The 19,627-nt window shown below is 40.2% G+C and overlaps 2 protein-coding genes across 2 annotated transcripts; both read left to right on the forward strand.

Annotated features, from left to right (window-relative positions):
- The first annotated feature begins 331 nt into the window (after positions 1-331).
- On the forward strand, positions 332-6,102 carry LOC123654177 (eukaryotic translation initiation factor 4E1-like). The gene is made up of 5 exons (XM_045590099.1): positions 332-436; positions 723-901; positions 2,040-2,217; positions 4,828-4,915; positions 5,370-6,102. Exons 1-5 carry the CDS (start codon positions 407-409, stop codon positions 5,525-5,527), a joined length of 633 nt encoding a protein of 210 aa, XP_045446055.1. The 5' UTR covers positions 332-406; the 3' UTR covers positions 5,528-6,102.
- An 8,551-nt stretch (positions 6,103-14,653) lies between these two features.
- Positions 14,654-16,489, forward strand: LOC123654479 (zinc finger CCHC domain-containing protein 3-like). The gene has a single exon (XM_045590379.1). It carries the CDS (start codon positions 14,654-14,656, stop codon positions 16,487-16,489), a length of 1,836 nt encoding a protein of 611 aa, XP_045446335.1.
- Positions 16,490-19,627: the final 3,138 nt, after the last annotated feature.

Raw genomic sequence — 19,627 nt, forward strand, 5'->3', positions numbered from 1 at the left:
GCGTTTCGGATACGATTACTTTACAGCAAATATGGTCACGGAAGGACTGTATTAAAACTTATTAAACCACGGCAAAATTCGAAAAAGTTGTTTCATTATAATGAGTACAATTAGCATTTAAATTTTAATGTTTTAAGTATTAAAAAACGAAATTTAAGTAAATGTGTTTTTGAAAAATAAGTATTGTTATTATTTAACAGAAATATTGAATTGTATTCATATTATATATACTGTGATATAATAGTATATAAATATGAAATAGGAATAATTATTACCAGGCCGTCTTAATAAATTTCGTATAATATAAAATTATAAATAACCTGTATATCTAAAAACTTGTAAGCTTGTAACATTATAAGTTCTGTCTTTTACAAAAAAAGTCGAGAACTGGGAAGATTTTTGTGACATGGCTGGAATTAATGCTGAAGAAGTTGAGGTAGATATAAATAATATTTTACTGATATTTATTGATAACCACCCTCTTTTAAATTTACAAATTACTCTACATGCATTAATCTTCGCCAACATTGCTGATGTGGCTTGAGTAACTTTCACTGTAGCATAAGTTCCTGTTTGGAAAACGTATAATAATTAATCGTTATTCGTGCATTTCTGCTGGATATCTTACTCTATAGTGATAGAATTTGCTCAGGAATTAAAAGTATTTATACTTTTTAATAGTTGTATAGGTTAGGAATCATAAAATGACTTGTGTATTCAAGGGTTCAGCAGGCGCCGACAGTAAAGCGAACGCTGTCACCGAGGTTCCACCCGAGTTTTTGATTAAACACCCACTCCAAAACACATGGAGCCTTTGGTTCTACGACAATGACAGAACGAAATCATGGGAAGAGAATCAGATTGAGCTCACATCCTTTGACACTGTTGAGGATTTCTGGAGGTATACATTTTTTTAAGTAATGTGTTTATGTGTTTACTTAGTATTTTATGTTATTAAATATTTACTGATCTATTTATATATGTGTTTATATCCATTGAATTGTTTATCACATTATTTTGCTTTATATTCCTATGGGTGCCAATAACATAAAACTACACCTACACCATCAACATACCTCTGCCCTAAGGTTACCTAGAAAATATTGCTTTTTACAGATAAGGCCTCCTTTTGTTCATATTTCTAATTTTCTTAGTGTACAATAAAGTTAAATAAAGTTGATATTATTACATATAGAGTTCTAATTAAGAAATAATACACTAATAATAATAAAACTTGTTATTACATTGAGTTATATGTTGGTATGATTACAATTACAAAACACGAAATATTCATGACATTTATAATGAGTTTACAATAAATAATGAAAAAATGTCAACATTTATATAAGTATAACTTTTATCTATTTTATTGGCTATATTCAGGTTATTTGTTATTTTGATGTGTAGAAGATTTTGTTTATAATTATATAATACTATTGTCTTATTTTTAATATGTAAAAACGTGTACAGTTTAGAGCAAAGGACTCGAATCCAGCTCTCAATAATTGTTATTTTGATTCAATATTTAATTCTTAATGTTTTCATCAACAATGTCAATATTATTAGTGTAAGTTGATGATAAGCTAATTATTGGTTAACATTTCACATCATTAAATGTTTTTATCATACATACATTGAAAGAAACAAAGAAACTGTATAGTTTTATTTTTTCTGTATGTATACACATGAGTTCACGTTATTTTTGGCGTAAACTTGTGGAGGCCTATGTCCAGCAGTGGACTGTATAGGCTGTAATGATGATGATGATGATGATTTTTCTGTATGGCCAATACAAATGTTTGATAAATAAGTATGTAAACATACTTATTCAACACAAAAACTATCTGTCTTTCTTAGCTTCTTAACTAGCTTCTTTATAAAATACAGCAAAATACTAATAACTACAAAAAAAAAAAAAAAAACAATAGCAATAGAATGGAAGAAAAACAGTTATAAAAATAAATATATAAAACAGTCATTAAAAAAATTGTAGAACAAATTGTACATGTGACTTATTAATTGCTTGATTCTTTTTATAGATTGTACCACCACATAAAATTACCCTCAGAACTTCGCCAAGGTCACGATTATGCAGTGTTTAAGCAAGGTATCCGTCCCATGTGGGAAGACGATGCCAACAAAATGGGTGGACGATGGCTGATAAGTTTGGAGAAGAAACAACGTAACTCAGATCTAGACCGGTTTTGGCTGGACGTTGTGAGTATTAACAATTTTTTTTATTAGTTGTATAATACTGGGTTTATATTCAGAAAATGATTTATTTTGCTCATGTAATTAATTAAAAATTAATACGATTAATATAATTTGTAAAATGGTGACTCAAAAGTGCCTTTGAGGCCTGCTTAAATAAAGTAACTTTTGATTTTTACAAAAAGAATGTTTAAAATTTAACAATTTATGAGTAAAAGTTATGGTGTTCTGATTATAGGAACAAGTGTTACCTTTTTACTTGGTAATTTTTATTTGTTTATTTTTAAACTTTATTAAACAACTAAACGCACAGTCCATACACCAATATCAACCAATCTAACTTAAGATGTTTAAAAAATAATGTTGAGGTAGGTGAATGAAAAAAAAGTAGTTTTATTTAGTCAAAGGAACTTTTTTTATAATGTCATCTATACTTTATTGAGTATTTGTTAAATGATTGTTGTTTTATTGACTAATATTTATTATTAGCCCCTACAAACTCTTCAAACTTCACTTCTTTATACTATTAGCTATATGTGTATTACAATGCCAGGGAGTTTTGTGAAGCCCTACTATTAATGGTATTAATAAAAAAAGTAGGTAAGCCTCTGGAAGGAATACTTGTTTGGTTTTTTTTACTATAACAATTATAATTGACATGTATGTTAAGGAGCTAGCCATAAAATACGTCACGCAAAATTTTGCCACTTTGGACCCCTTTAACATGCTAAAGTTACACTTTCAGCTACCCCCTAACAAATATTACATACCAACGGCCCACCTTCTGGAATTTGTTTAATTTAAAAACTTTGTTTATAAACAAGAATGTTTGTGCACAATAATAAGTAGTCTTTGACGATTAGCAGGAAAGTGGACATAGGGTGCCAATCAAACCACCAATTGCAAATTCATGCGACGTTTCGATCCTTTATTGGACCATCATCAGGCATCTACAAAATATAAAACATTGAAGAAAGTTGTATACCTAAATTAATTCATTCAAGTTTGGTTGTTGTTGTGAATTAATTTAGGTATACAACTTTCTTCAATGTTTTATATTTTGTAGATGCCTGATGATGGTCCAATAAAGGATCGAAACGTCGCATGAATTTGCAATTGGTGGTTTGATTGGCACCCTATGTCCACTTTCCTGCTAATCGTCAAAGAATATTTATAATAAATGGACACAACGATAAATAATAATAAGTAGGTTTGAAAGTGTGAAAGAATAACTTTATAATTGTCATTAAAAAAAGTTAAGAACTGTCAATTGATGAAAAAAAAAAGAAGCAAAAAATTTATGAACCGCTAATATCATATGTCCTTTGACCCCTCTATCACATATCTTTTATTTACTCTTTGCTCACCTTCCCTTTATTTAAGAAAATATTATATGGACAACTATAGAACAACACGACAACTATAAGAAAGAAGTTGTTCATAGATTTTAAAGGAATAATAAAATAATTTCATAGATTTTAAGAAATAAGTTTATCAAAAGAAATTTCATTTACTATGACCCTTATTTAACCCTTTTATATAACCCTTAATTAGGCGTGCAGGGTCTCTGTGAAATCAGTTGATCATTAGTGTTTAATATTTTTTGAAATTTTTACACTAAAAACTTGAAAGTTTTGCTAGCGTTAGCGTTAGCATAGTTTGTTAGCCCCTTCCACATCTCTGACGTATGTGCAGCTGAAGTAATTAGAAATGTTGTATGGTAGCACTACACACAATGTAAGTAGTTATATTGACATAAAATTAGGAATAGAAGGTTTATTTCAAATTTTCATGGTCTGTTAGGGGTCGTAAATATTAATATCTATAATATGTACACACGTTTGTCTGTTCGTATGGTAAGCAACTTAATGCTTGTGTTATAGGTAACAGCCAGCTGCCGGCTGATATAGTTACATTTTTTGTTTTGATAAATACATATCACACCCAGACTCAAGGCGAGAATCAAACCCACAACCCCCGGAACAGAAAGCAGGTTCACTACAAACTGCGCCAACGGGCTAATCAAATAAAATAAGTTTGCAAACAAGGAATAGAAGCTTTGTTTACCTTGATAAGGTATGACAAAATATGAGGATGGGCTGTCTTAAGAAAATATGTGCATACTAAATTATTTTTATTTTTTTATAACAACCATTTTTAAAATGTTACAAAGTGAGAGCAAGGCGTTCAAAATGATGAAATTTCGCGTGACGTATTTTGTGGACGGCCCCTTATATTGTTTTATTTTCATTTACTAGCTGCCCGGACAGACTTCGTTCTGTCAAAAGTTAATAGTAAAAATTAATTTAAATTTTTTTCTTCATTTGTTTTTTAGTATTATTAAAATCTTCGGTGGGCCTTAAGAAACATACAAAAAAATAAATTAGCCGAATTGGTCAAGCCATTCTCGTGTTATGCGCTTAGCAACATTCATTTTTATTTATATAGATAACAATAAGCTATTAACTAACTTGGTATTAATTAAAATTTTGTACTTTACTTAAATTAGTCTTAATTACTCACACTAATCAAGTTACACAAGAAACTTAAGGTAACATACAATAAACAAAACATTTAAACAATTTGTTACTGAATGTATATTTTTTACTATTACAGGTCCTCCTTTTAATTGGCGAAAATTTCGAACATGCCGAAGAAATTTGTGGAGCAGTCGTGAACATCAGAGCAAAGATGGATAAAATTGGTAAGAATAAATAAAATACAAAAGCCACAAAGTTTTATTTGTTTATATAATTTTTTTTATTTGTTTTATTTGTTCTTTGTATCTTTTTAAGTTTACGACACATGGACTATTAATTCTAGAGATCCCTTCTTGATATACTGTGAACAATTGGAAGAACCCTAAAGGTGACCTGATGTGTGATGTGTCACATTTAGGGCCTTAATGATTGAATATTATAAATATTTGTAAATTTACTTTATATTTGACAATGCATCTGGTATAATTATGTCCATACTTTAAAACAATAGAAGTTTGATTTTATTAGCACATTAAAGTATATATATATATATGTGTGTGCGTGTGTGTGTGCGTGTGCGTGTGCGTGTGCGTGTGCGTGTGCGTGTGCGAGTGCGAGTGCGAGTGCGATTATACATGTAATTTGTATGTAATTATATATTTTTATTTAAAACTTCAGGTGTTTGGACAGCAGATACTTCGAAACAACAAGCTAACCTTGAAATTGGCAGAAAATTGAAAGAGCAGCTAGGTATTCATGGAAAAATTGGCTTCCAGCTTCATAGAGACACCATGGTCAAGCATAGTTCGGCTACCAAGAATCTTTACACTGTTTAGTCATTATAAAATAATTTTTCAAGATGCAATGACAGTTGGGCATGACTGAAATATGTTTTATCAGTGGTCAGTTTACCGCTGTAATTCACTGTCTCATTGTGATTGCTGTCATTGAATTAGAATTAAAATTTTTATTTAACACAAGTAGTATTTACGTTGACATTCATGTTTATCTTAAGAGAGTTTATTTTTACACTCTCGTGATGAATTCTATGGTGAAGTAAAATGATGTCTGATGTTTGTACTCAAGCTGTGCTTAAGTATGTTTGTTGTGGTCACTTAGATATAAGTCTGTATTCATACTAAACTTGTCAATACTTGTATCCGAGCATCACTGAGTTATATATCTCGTATTTTATTTCGGTTGCTGTTATCGAGACAGCGAAATATTGCACTTTTTAATCTGTCTTAACTAACAAAACATACATAATTTTAAATTGTTATGAGTCTGCCGGAGAAGAAATATTTTTGGTATTTCATATAAAAATTACGAAAATATATTTGTGTTTTATTTATTATATATTCAGACAAACATGTATATTGGTTTATATACGAATGAAAAGGAAATAGGACTTAACCTGTAATTTTTGTGGTAACCTGTTTATTATACATAATTGATGGTTTTTTTTTTATATTATAACATATTATTAATATTTTTTCGTCGATATAGGTTTGTATTATACCGCATAAGTTTTCACTGGGACTCATTGGGTACACCAATTTTGATGATTCTTATTTTAATCGAAAGTAAATTAAATTTGATTGAGATCTGATAACTATTATTGTAATTGAAGTCGTTTTATTAATTTTAGCAACCAGGTTCAGGAAACGTTGGGCATCTAAAAAACTTAATAAACCTCGATAAAATCCAAAAAAGTTGTTTCGATAAAAAGTTATTTGTTTTTCATTTTCTTATATTTATAAACGTAGTGTCATAACTTTCTATCCCTGCGTTCCGAAATGCGATGAAATCGATTGCACCGATCACAGAACCGTTCCGTTTTATCGTGAGCGTGCCATTGAATGCTCACGTGACGTCACGTTGCGCTTACAATGATTTTGCCTCTGGCGTAATCGTTGTGAGTCTTCTGTCACTTTTGACATTTCTTGTCGGTTGTTTACTATCTAATAACTAATTGAACACCTGGACTTCATCATGGATTGAGTCAACATCGGTTAAGGGAAAACACTATTCTGTCATTCAGCCTAATATTCCAAGGCGCCCTTGGTTTTTTTTTTATAGACATGCCGACCGCTGGGTAACATCAACAATTTGTCGCTTGCGCCTTGGTCACTCATGTACTCCAGTGCATTTAGCAAAAATTAGGGTGCGTGATCACTCACTGTGCGAATGTGGCCTCGACGAAGGTTCAGCATCCGATATCCTTTTCAACTGTCCCAAACTCCTTTACCCTATTTACGATGTCCTTCCCCCTGAAATCCCCCGTCCTGTAAATATTGTTTGCTTATTGATGCTTGTATTCAGTCCTCATTGTACATTCTTGTGTTGTTATATCAAACGTAATAGAATTAAATTGTAAATAAATTAGGTGATTGTCCTACCATGGTGTAGTTGTAAATAAGTTATTAATAATATTCTTGTTTATGTATATAGTATACTAGCTGTGCCCGCGGCTTCGCCCGCGTTGAAATCAATGTGTCACAAAGTTTTCCCGGCAAACTTCCAGTGAAACTCGTATCAAAATCGGCTTAGCTGTTCCATAAACCTTCCTCTTGAAGCCCTCTCTCCATTGGTGAAACCGCATGAAAATCCGTTCAGTAGATTTTGAGGGAATCGATTCCATACGCTTTTGGGGACTTTGTTTTATAAAACGAATTATGAAGATATCCATTACTATTAAGATGCTTAACGCAAATTATTTTTTTATTTCAGTCACCTGAAATGCTTATCACTCTAAGTAAGTCTTTTTCAAAGGCACAATTTAGTATAATTTAATAGTTATTTTTATATAATCTCTCTATACACCACATTTTTTTAGGCTGCAGTATAAAAAACCTATCAGGCGAACTTATAGCTGCTGTATATGTTTCATGCAAACTATCATCATCCCAAAAATCCGTTCTTAGCGGACGTTTACTAACTATAATCTACCTCCCTGCCAAATTTCATCTTTGTCCATCTTGGATGGATGGACTATTCATCATGATTTTTGAGTTCTGGTGATGAGTGAGTCAGTAATCTTTCTCTTTTATATATATAGATTACGATGTATTTTTGGACACTTTCTCACCATCTATAGAGCACACATTTTAAATTTCAACTCTCTTACTTCAAAAACATAGGGACTTTCATACAAACTTTCAACCCCCGTTTTATCCCTTTAGGAGTCGAGTTTCGTAAAATCCGTTCTCAGCGGATATTTACGCCCTATAAAGAACCTACTTAACAAATTTCAAGTTTGTAGCTGTTATAGTTTTGGAGATTTCGTGATGAGTGAGTCAACATACCATCCCCCGTTTTAACTCCAAAAAGGGGTTGATTTCTAAAGATACATTATTTGGACACCTTCTAACTATCTATAGAGCATAATTTTTAAATTTCAAGTCTCTTACTTCAAAAACATAGGACTTTCATACAAACTTCCAACCCTCGTTTTATCCCTTTAGGGATCGAATTTCGTAAAATCCATTCTTAGCAGATGTCTACGACCTATAAGGAGCCTATCTGCCAAATTTCAAGTTTTTAGGTGTTATAGTTTCGGAGATTTCGTGATGAGTGAGTCAACCTACCATCCCCCGTTTTAACCCCAAAAGGGAGTTGATTTCTAAAGGTACATGATTTGGACACCTTTTCACCATCTATAGAACTTACATTTTAAATTTCAAGTGATGAATGAGTGACCTTTCGCTTTTATATATATTATAGATTATAGATTATAGATTATAGATTTAGTGCTTGTGTTGTTTTAGGTTCATAGTTTGATATATAATACCTACTATTTTGGCAGTCTTAAAAATTCTACTGAGGTTGCTACCTCTAATTCACCGACCAATCTCCGTCGTGTCTTCTCCATCTTACGTGACATTGGCGAAATCATCTGTGCTATTCGGCACTAGTGAAAGTCATTAATTCTAAATTCATTCATTCATTCAACTAATTGAACAACAACAAAAAATGGAAACAAGAACAACACATATTATAGTCAAAGTCAAAACTAAAGTCTCAAAATCAATACATTTCAAACAAAGAAGAGTAAATAAAAAATCAAAATTATAATTTTTTAACTACCCTTACACGACCGTGTTCAGTGGAAGATCATAATGTGGTCACGATCCTCAGCAGTGAGGAAACGACGAAGAAGAAGACTTACATGATGTTATTTCAATTCATTTTCAATGTGGGACCCTTCATTACGAATACAAAGACGCATTCTTTTCCTTAATGGGCTTTTGACGACACTTGTTCGTAAAGTTTGCCTGATTTGTTCAGCAACATTAATAATGCGAGTTTTCAATATTTCGATGTTTGGAGGAACAGGTGACACATCAAACGCTATACTCTTCGTGTGACCCCGTGTGTTGAAATTTATTGATTTTGAGACTTTAGTTTTGAGTTTGACTATGGTTATTGTAGCTCGTTAGATAGCTTCGTAAGGGAAGATTTTTTAAAATAATACGCAGATACACGTTCATAGATTTTTTTTTCAGTACGTCATAAGTTTGTAAAACAAAGACATTAATTATTTTCCTCTTTTTAACTTTGGTCGTGAGTCAAGGGTTAAAAATTCAATAAGTTATTGTTATGTTTGTTGTTATTTATTATTATTTAAAATATTGTTTATCATTCTATAACAATTTTACGAATATTCGTAAATTATTTTTTTTAATGCCCTTTAAAGTGATAGATTCGGAGATTTTTCACCAATATTATAATAATAAAATTAAAAAAAATCTAAAATAGTTGAACATGGATTTTTTTAAATATTTTTCTGTGATTACCCATACCTGACAACCCCTTAAAGGGATCATGACATATTACAAGTAACCCTGTATATATATATATATATATATATATATATATATATATATATATATATATATATATATATATATATATATATATATATATTAAACTGGTGGAATGACATTTGGCAGAATAATACCCGGACTCGGGGTGGGATTTGAACCCACAACCACCGGAGCAGAAAGCAGTAGTAGTATTATTCAACGATAATTTGAGAAGTTTAGCTTTTATAATATGTCAGTACCTGGGTGACCGAGCTCAGCTCGGTATTCTTAGTAAATCGTGAAGGATTAGTAGTAGAAGAGAGAGTTAAAATGATTCGCTGCCGGTTTGGATGAAGTGTTTTTTAACCGACTTCAAAAAAGGAGGAGGTTACTCAATTCGGCTGAAGGAAACTCAATATATATAGTATATCCCACCTTCGGTGCAACAAAGTCACAATTCAGGACACTTTTTTGTGTTATGTCTTTTATTAGGACTTTTTGATAATTTAATATATGATTTTTAAACCATAGCAAAGAAAGTAAACTATTAATTTCATAAAGATTTCAAACCTACTATAAGTAGTAATCCAGAAATGAGGAAGTAAAAGCGAAAAAAAAAAAAAAAATTAAAAGTCCTCTCCTGTAAAATTAAGAAATGAGCTGTTGTGACTTTGTTGCACCGAAGGTGCGAGATATATATATATATATATATCACTACATAGTATAAAACAAAGTCGCTTTCTCTGTCTCTATATCCCTATGTCCCTATGTATGCTTAAATCTTTAAAACTACGAAACAGATTTTGATGCGGTTTTTTTAATAGATAGAGTGATTGAAGAGGAAGGTTTATATGTATAACTAGCTGTGCCCGCGGCTTCGCCCGCGTTGAAATCGATGTGTCACAAAGTTTTCCCGGCAAACTTCCAGTGAAACTCGTATCAAAATCGGCTTAGCTGTTCCATAAACCTTCCTCTTGAAGCCCTCTCTCCATTGGTGAAACCGCATGAAAATCCGTTCAGTAGATTTTGAGGGAATCGATTCCATACGCTTTTGGGGACTTTGTTTTATAAAACGAATTATGAAGATATCCATTACTATTAAGATGCTTAACGCAAATTATTTTTTTATTTCAGTCACCTGAAATGCTTATCACTCTAAGTAAGTCTTTTTCAAAGGCACAATTTAGTATAATTTAATAGTTATTTTTATATAATCTCTCTATACACCACATTTTTTTAGGCTGCAGTATAAAAAACCTATCAGGCGAACTTATAGCTGCTGTATATGTTTCATGCAAACTATCATCATCCCAAAAATCCGTTCTTAGCGGACGTTTACTAACTATAATCTACCTCCCTGCCAAATTTCATCTTTGTCCATCTTGGATGGATGGACTATTCATCATGATTTTTGAGTTCTGGTGATGAGTGAGTCAGTAATCTTTCTCTTTTATATATATAGATTACGATGTATTTTTGGACACTTTCTCACCATCTATAGAGCACACATTTTAAATTTCAACTCTCTTACTTCAAAAACATAGGGACTTTCATACAAACTTTCAACCCCCGTTTTATCCCTTTAGGAGTCGAGTTTCGTAAAATCCGTTCTCAGCGGATATTTACGCCCTATAAAGAACCTACTTAACAAATTTCAAGTTTGTAGCTGTTATAGTTTTGGAGATTTCGTGATGAGTGAGTCAACATACCATCCCCCGTTTTAACTCCAAAAAGGGGTTGATTTCTAAAGATACATTATTTGGACACCTTCTAACTATCTATAGAGCATAATTTTTAAATTTCAAGTCTCTTACTTCAAAAACATAGGACTTTCATACAAACTTCCAACCCTCGTTTTATCCCTTTAGGGATCGAATTTCGTAAAATCCATTCTTAGCAGATGTCTACGACCTATAAGGAGCCTATCTGCCAAATTTCAAGTTTTTAGGTGTTATAGTTTCGGAGATTTCGTGATGAGTGAGTCAACCTACCATCCCCCGTTTTAACCCCAAAAGGGAGTTGATTTCTAAAGGTACATGATTTGGACACCTTTTCACCATCTATAGAACTTACATTTTAAATTTCAAGTCTCTTACTTCAAAACACATAGGACTTTCATACAAACTTGCAACCCCCGTTTTACCCCCTTAGGGGTCGAGTTTCGTAAAATCCGTTCTTAGCGGATATCTACGTCCTATAAGGAGTCTACCTGCCAAATTTCAAGTTTGTAGGTGTTATAGTTTCGGAGATTTCGTGATGAGTGAGTGACCTTTCGCTTTTATATATATTATAGATTATAGATTATAGATTATAGATTATAGATTATAGATTATAGATTATAGGTTATAGATTATAGATATAGATAACGTGCATTAAATAATGGAGAAATACTGTTATTTTTGAGGTTTCTAATGTGATGTCGTAGATAATTACATTTTTCCGCTTACATTGCAAACGCAGCCTGAACCCTACGAGATTTATCAAAATAATGTACTAAGTATTTTATCACATTGAAAAGTTCAACAGAAAACTCCGCTATGGTATATGTCTCTTATGGATATCCCACAATAAAATTTTTTTGTCATTTACCTTTTACGACAAATAATGGCTAAATTTCAAATCGATTTTAACCAATACAGCATTAATCACAATACGGCATATGATTTAAATGAATATTTTTGAAGATATTATAGATTTAAAAATTGCGATACGTACCGTTTGCGGCTACGGGCAGTAATGAATAAATCAAAACTACTGGATCGATTTTAATCATTTTTCAGTGAATGACATAGGCTATAATTATATTTTATACCCGTGCGAAGCCGGAGCGGGTCGTTAGTATATATATATTTTAATGTATGTTCGGGGATAACTTCGTTGTTTATGAAAAGATTTTGATAATTCTTTTTTTGGTGGAAAGGAGATATCCCTGGTGTGGTAGCATGATAAGGAAACCAGGATGTGATGATGGGATCCTAGGGAAATCGAGGGAAACCCTCGAAAATCCGCATAACTTTACATTAACTACATAATACTTAACATACTACTGGGTGTACTGATTTTGATGTTTTTAACCTAATCGAAAGCCGATGTTTATCATGTGGTCATATTTCATCGAGATCTGATTACAACTTATGGAGTAATCTTTGATAATGCGTATTTCTTGACTATTTTTTCATGTACCTACATTGTATTAGTTGTCGATGTAGTATTTCATGACAATTTTTCATATACTTACATTGTATTACTTGTCGATGTAATTGAAGTCGATTGTTTTTCGTTTGCCTGCAAGCAGCAATTATTAATAATGAATTAACGCAAAATAAAAATAAAAAATAAGGATAAATTAAAAATTGATACAAAATACACAATTACAAGATTGAGAGTAATTGCTTCTAAAAACTGATAGGCGCTCCAACAAATCGTGTTTTTTTTTTGAAAATTATATTTAAATACGAATTACATATTTATAAAATATGAATAATATTTTTTTACTGACAATAATAAAAAATATAATTAAATATAAAAAATCAAAAATAAAAAATAATTAAAAAATAATAATGATAAAATATGAATAATATTTATCGATTTTACCGACATAATAATAAAAAATAAGAACAGCTTATTTAAATAAAAAATAGCGAGTGCAATTAGAAAGAGAAAAAGAAAAAATAATTTTGATCAGGGACACGTGGATTTGAACCATGATCTTCTCGGTTGATCCCGAACGGCCGATTTTCCACCGAGCTATTGCAACTGAGTTGACAAATGCGAAATTTACCTTCGTATTCTAACGATATTTTTTTCACTCCCTAAAAACAGGGATAAAACGACATTTTCTGAAAATGAATCCTAGCTAGATAGATTTATCTCCCCCGAAACCCCCTATATACTAAATTTTATGAAAATCGTTAGAGCCGTTTCCGAGATTCAGATTATACATATATATATATATATATATACTAGCTGACCTGGCGAACTTTGTACCGCCTTCTTTATTTTTTTCTTAAATATAATAATTAATATATCAAAATAAAATATAGCCTATCTTTCAAGTTGGATCGAACTGCACATGGTGTGCGAATTTTATTATAATCGGTTAAGTGGTTTAGGAGTCCATTGAGGACAAACATTGTGACACGAGATTTATATATATTAAGATATATATATATATATATATATATATATATAGTATATACAAGAATTGCTCGTTTAAAAGTATAAGATTTATCAAATTATATGTAGTATAGTAGCTGACTCCGCTAACGTTGTTTTGCCATATATGTTATTAACCCCCTTAATCCCCCCTTTTAACTTAGGGGTATGAAAAATAGATCTTGAGAATCGAATCTCAGACCTACCCAATACGCACAGAAAATTTCCTGAGAATCGGTCAAGCCGTTTCGGAGGAGTTTAACTATAAATACCGCGATACGAGAATTTTATATATTAGATTATAATAAAATGACCGAACTTTTTGGCTAAAATATGTAAACATCTCGTCTCGTGATCAAGACATTCGAAGTCAATGTCGAAGTATCGAGCTCCGCAAAGCGAAAATAAACATTGTAAATATCCCGTTTTCGAATAATTTTCGTAATAGAAGTAACCATGTTAATCTAAAATCAGTTATTGTTTTTGCCATAGTTTTCAAAATAATCAATAACTCATCGAAAACTAACCCACTATTAGCATAAGTTTAGCGTGTATGGGGGAGTCCCCAAGTGTTTATAGCTACGTCCTCGTCGTCTCCCCTGGACCCTGTCCTGACCCCGGTAACGCAGGTGGCAGGCAGGTGACTGAACGCTGTAAGCTGTACTTGGCTGTAGTTTGTTCTATCCGTGTGAATACGATTTTGAAACGATGCTTCCTCTACGCGAGAGCAGAGGTGGAGTTGCCAAGGGCCCTTCTCAGGGCCAACCCAACGGCCCTTCTCAGGGCCAACCCAACGGCCCTTCTCAGGGCCAACCCAACGGCCCTTCTCAGGGCCAACCCAAAGGCCCTTCTCAGGGCCAACCCAAAGGCCCTTCTCAGGGCCAGCCGCAAGGAGATATCGAGGTCTTGGAGGACATCTCCATCACCTCGTTGTCTGAGTCGGAGCTGGGGCGAAAGCGCCTTTACTCGGGAGGCTCAGAAAACTCCGGCACGGAGATAGAGATGGGAGCGAGCGTGGGGGCTAGGTCCCGGCCAGCGGCCAAGAGGGGCAAGGCACCCACACTTACGGGCGCCAGAGCAGCTCTGAGAGAGCGTGTGGAGAAAGACCGGGAGAACGAGTTCGAGGCGTCTCTCCTCAAGAGAGTATACAGGAAGGAGAAGGTGGTGGGGGGTCACATGGAGGAGACCCCTATCGAGTTGGACGATGTCGAGAACCGGGGGGCCGAGGAACTGAGGGTGGCTTCTGAGGCCAACCTCAATTTAATCCTCGGCCTGACTGGGAAGTCGGTCAACCTGAAGGGGGGTTATGCCGCCAAAATTAGAAGGGCCGTCGGCGCCATTAGGGACGTGCTGGAGTCCTTAGTGGTCCGCAACGAGGCGGACGAAGTCCGAAGACTGAAGGCGGACATCTGTCGGCTCAATCGGGAGCTGGAACTGAGCCGTGAGGAGGTGCGGGCTTACAGGCGGGAGTTCGAGGACAGCCGCAAAAAGGTGGCTGAATCCACGAGTGTAAAGGAGCCTGCCGACTTAATGCAGGACATAGCTGTTATGGTCGGCAACATTGTGGACGACCGCATGGCGGCTCTTCAGCTCCCGGCTGCCCCTCCTTGCGGCCCCGCAAGGACTGGGGACAGCAGACCGCTGGCGCGAGCCACGAGGGCCTCCGGTGCGGACAAGGACAAAATGACGGCGGCCTCTAGCGCAAGAGCGGGTGCGCAATTAAACTCGGAGGAACTCCCCACCATCCCCAAAGCATCGAGAAAAGGAAAGGGGAAGGGAAAGGGTAAGGGGAAGGGAACGGTTAAGGAGGTGGAATGGACCGCGTACGGTCCCTCCTCCTCAAAGGATGCTGCCCTTCAAGGGAAGGAAGGAGAGGGGGCGAAACCCCAGGAGGAACCGTCGACTAGCTGGACGGAAGTCGTCCGTCGCAAAACAGCGGCGAAAAAACGGACGGATTCAGTGCCGCTGGCGAATAACCCAGCGACCAAAAAAACGGCGGCGTCAACGCCGCCCGCCAAGAAGGAGGCCCCAAAGCCTAAGCTGGCGCTCCCCCGCTCAGCGGCCGTAATAGTAAAGTTACGGCCGGAGGCAGTAGCCAGGGGGGCCACATACGGGTCGATATTGCTCAAGGCCGAGGGCAGTATCAACCTCGAGGAGATGGGAATCGGCCCGCTCCGGATCCGCCAATCGGCGACCGGGGCGCGCCTCATCGAGGTGCCCGGCTCCACGAGCGGGGAGAAAGCCGATGCCCTCGCCGCTCGGCTAAAGGAGGCCTTGGCTGAGGAGGCGGAGGTGCTCAGGCCTGAGAAGACGGCGGAGATAAGAATCTCTGGCCTGAGCGACGCTGTCACTGCGGAGCGCCTGGCTACCGTGGTGGCGAAGGAGGGGGGCTGTTCCCCGGGGCAAGTCCACGTGAGAAATATCCGCGTAGGACAAATAGGCTCGAGGACAGCTCACATTGAGCTCCCGGCGGTGGCAGGGAAAAAACTGCTGCAGGCCGGGAGCATAGCGGTGGGGTGGAGCAGGGGAGTCATCCACCTTCTGCAGGCACGTCCTAGGCACTGTTTCCGCTGCCTGGGACTAGGGCACGTTGGTGCCACGTGCCCAGCTGGCACTGACCGCAGCACACTGTGCTATCGCTGCGGTCAGGCTGGCCACAAAGCCGCCGGGTGCTCGGCCGCCGCTCGTTGCGCGGTGTGCGCGGACGCTGGTAGGCCAGCGGGCCACGTGATGGGGGGCATAGCGTGTAAGCCCCCATCAACTCGTGGGAAGTTCCCCCCGCAAATATCCCAAGGGGGGAACCGCGTGGTGTCGGCAGATGCTGAGATGAATGAATAATGCCCGGGCATCTCAGCGTCCTCCAGGCGAACGTCAACCACTCCGCTGGGGCCCAGGACCTTTTCCTGCAGTCCATGGCGGAGTGGTGTGTTGACGTCGGGATCGTTGCCGAGCCATATGCCGTGCCTCTTTGCCCACAATGGGCGGGAGACACCGAGGGCTTGGTGGCGATCGTGGTGAGGCCTGGAGCCGGACCCCCCCTCATCGTCAAGGCGAGGGGCCACGGGTATGTGGCGGCGGTTCGGGGAGGGGTGGCTTTCGTCGGAGTCTATTTCTCCCCGAACCGTGACCTGGCGGCTCTGGAACGGTTTCTCGACGTTCTGGGGCCGCTGGTGGGGCAGCTAGCTCCACTTCATGTGTTCGTAGCCGGCGACCTCAACGCCAAGTCCACGGCTTGGGGTAACCCGGTTACGAACCCAAAAGGGAGGGAGGTGGAGGAGTGGGCTCTTGCTGCCGGACTGTCCCTGCTCAATGTTGGGGCAGTCCAGACGTGCGTGCGTTGGTCGGGAGGTTCCGTGGTTGACGTCACGTTCGCCACGCCGGCCATCGCACGCAGAGTGGAGGGGTGGAGGGTGGAGACGGAGGTGGAGACTCTCTCGGACCATCGATATATAAGGTTCGAGGTGTCTCCAGCTCCCGTACGTCCGGCGTTGTCGTCATCAACGTCGTCCAGTGGGCGTAGTCAGTTTCCGCGTTGGGCACTCTCCAAGCTCAACCGGGAACTGGCTGAGGAGGCCGCAATCGTCGGCCGCTGGAGTCTTCCGCCGCTTAGGGAGTTTGGGGTGGATGAGGCGGCTAACCGGCTCTGCGACGCATTTACTGCTGTCTGCAGAGCGGCCATGCCACTAGCGAAGCGTCCACCCCTGCGGCGGGCGCTCTACTGGTGGTCGGCCGAGATAGCCGGTCTCCGGGCCGCCTGCAACGGGGCCAGGAGGCAATATACTCGGAGTAGGCGGAGACGCCCCCAGGACGTGGACAGGGACGACAGGCTGCGCAGGATCTACGTGGAGAAAAGGAAGATCCTGCAGCAGGCCATATGCCGAGCCAAGGAAGAGGCCTGGCTGGAGCTAGTTGGGGGTCTGGAGAGAGACCCCTGGGGCCGACCGTATAATTGGGCGCGAAACAAGCTCCGTGCCCACTCGGCCCCCATCAGCGAAACGCTCCAGCCGGAGCAACTCGGGAGGATCGTCGGGGAACTCTTTCCCGACGAACCCGACGGCTTCGTGCCCCCCAGGATGGCTCGGCAGACGCCGGACGAGGAGGAGGGTATTCCCCCACCCGTCACAGAGGCTGAAATGGAGGCGGCGTTGTCCCGCCTTCGGAGTAAGAAGAGGGCGCCGGGTCCAGACGGGGTGCACGGGAGAGTACTTGCGATCGCTCTCGGGCACCTCGGCAACAGCCTCCGGGAACTTTTTGACCGCTGCCTGCGGTCTGGTCAGTTCCCGGGGGCATGGAAGGAGGGTCGGCTCTGCCTACTTCCTAAGGCAGGGCGGACCCCGGACTCGGCTTCGTCGGTGCGACCGGTGGTGTTGCTGAACGAAGCTGGGAAACTCTTGGAGAGAATAGTGGGTTCCCGGCTCGTTCAGCACCTGGAGGAAGGCTCGGGACCCGGACTATCAGAATCTCAATTCGGGTTTCGAGCACGCCGGTCGACAATCGATGCCCTCAAACGCCTGCGGGCGGTGACGGGTGAGGCGGAACATGGGAGGGAGGTGGTGGTCGCGGTGTCGTTGGACATCGCGAACGCCTTCAACAGCCTCCCGCACGCAGTGATACGGGAGGCACTGAAATTCTTCGGAGTGCCCCCGTATCTAGGGAGGCTGTTGGAGGCGTACCTCTCCGATCGGAGAGTAGGCCTCGAGAATCGGTCGGGGTCCGTGGAGTGGCGGCGAGTCGGATGTGGTGTCCCGCAAGGATCGGTGCTGGGCCCGATCTTGTGGGACATTGGTTACGACTGGGTCCTGCGAGGCCGTCTCCTCCCCGGGATGGGTGTCATCTGCTACGCGGATGACACCCTCGTTTACTCTCGGGGACGAGACTACAAGGAGGCGGCGCGGCTGGCCGAGGTCGGACTCGACCTCGTGATCAGCCGCATAAAGAGCTTGGGGCTTCGGGTCAGAATTGACAAGACCGAAGCCCTCCTCTTCCGCGGGACCGGACGTAAGGGACCCCCACCGGGGGCTACCCTGCAGATCGGAGAGGGGAGGGTCAGGATGAGCTCCCAAATCAAATATCTGGGGCTCATCCTTGACGGAGGGTGGACCTTCGGCCCACACTTCGCTGTGGTGGGACCGAAGGTCGTGAAGGTGGCGAGTGCACTGGGCAGACTCCTCCCGAACCTCGGAGGACCCAGCGCCGCCTGCAGGCAGCTATATTCCGGAGTCTGCCGGAGTATGGCGACGTACGGTGCCCCGGTTTGGGCGGATCGCCTCACTGCGAGGAATAAGGCCGCGCTGCGGTCTGCGCAGAGGATCATCGCGGTGAGGGTGATCCGGGGGTACCGTACGGTATCGTGGGCTGCAGCTACTGCTCTAGCCGGCGATCCCCCGTGGGAACTCGTGGCGGAGGTCCTTGCCGAGACCTACTCATACATCTCGGGTAGGAGGGCTCTCGGTGAGAACCCCACGTTGGACGGGATCCTACGGGTGCGCCGGATGGGGCAAGAAGCACTAATGCGGAGGTGGGGGGAGGACCTGGCGGAGCAGCCGTATGGCACACGCGTAACGGCTGCCTTGCGCCCGGTCCTTGAGCGGTGGATGCGCCGTAAGCGCAAACCCCTCACCTTCCGTCTGACGCAGGTTCTCACCGGGCACGGCTGCTTTGGTGAATACTTGTGTCGGACGGCCCAAAGGGAGCCGACGACTGAATGTCACGATTGTGGCGCGGCGGTGGACTCTGCCCAGCACACCCTCGAGGTGTGCCCGAGATGGGCGGCGCTACGTCGCGATCTGACGACAGTCCTCGGAGGGGACTTGTCACTGCCGAGCGTTTTCACCGCGATGCTCGGCGACGACGAGTCCTGGAAGGCGATGGTCTCCTTCTGCGAGACAGTAATGTCCCAGAAGGAGAACGACGAGCGGATGAGGGAGGGGGCCGCCGACGAGGCCTCCGTCCGCAGGCGACGAACGGGGGTGCGTA

The sequence above is a fragment of the Melitaea cinxia genome, chromosome 6 (genome assembly GCF_905220565.1).
Source record: "Melitaea cinxia chromosome 6, ilMelCinx1.1, whole genome shotgun sequence".
Taxonomy (NCBI): Eukaryota; Metazoa; Arthropoda; class Insecta; order Lepidoptera; family Nymphalidae; genus Melitaea; species Melitaea cinxia.

What these genes read in the sequence shown, in the direction of transcription:
- LOC123654479 (XM_045590379.1), top strand. Translation starts at nt 14,654, where the DNA reads ATGGGAGCGAGCGTGGGGGCTAGGTCCCGGCCAGCGGCCAAGAGGGGC.
- LOC123654177 (XM_045590099.1), top strand. Translation starts at nt 407, where the DNA reads ATGGCTGGAATTAATGCTGAAGAAGTTGAG. An exon ending in ACTGTTGAGGATTTCTGGAG is followed by an intron (nt 902 to 2,039) that starts GTATACATTTTT and finishes TTCTTTTTATAG; the next exon opens with ATTGTACCACCACATAAAAT. An exon ending in ACCGGTTTTGGCTGGACGTT is followed by an intron (nt 2,218 to 4,827) that starts GTGAGTATTAAC and finishes TTACTATTACAG; the next exon opens with GTCCTCCTTTTAATTGGCGA.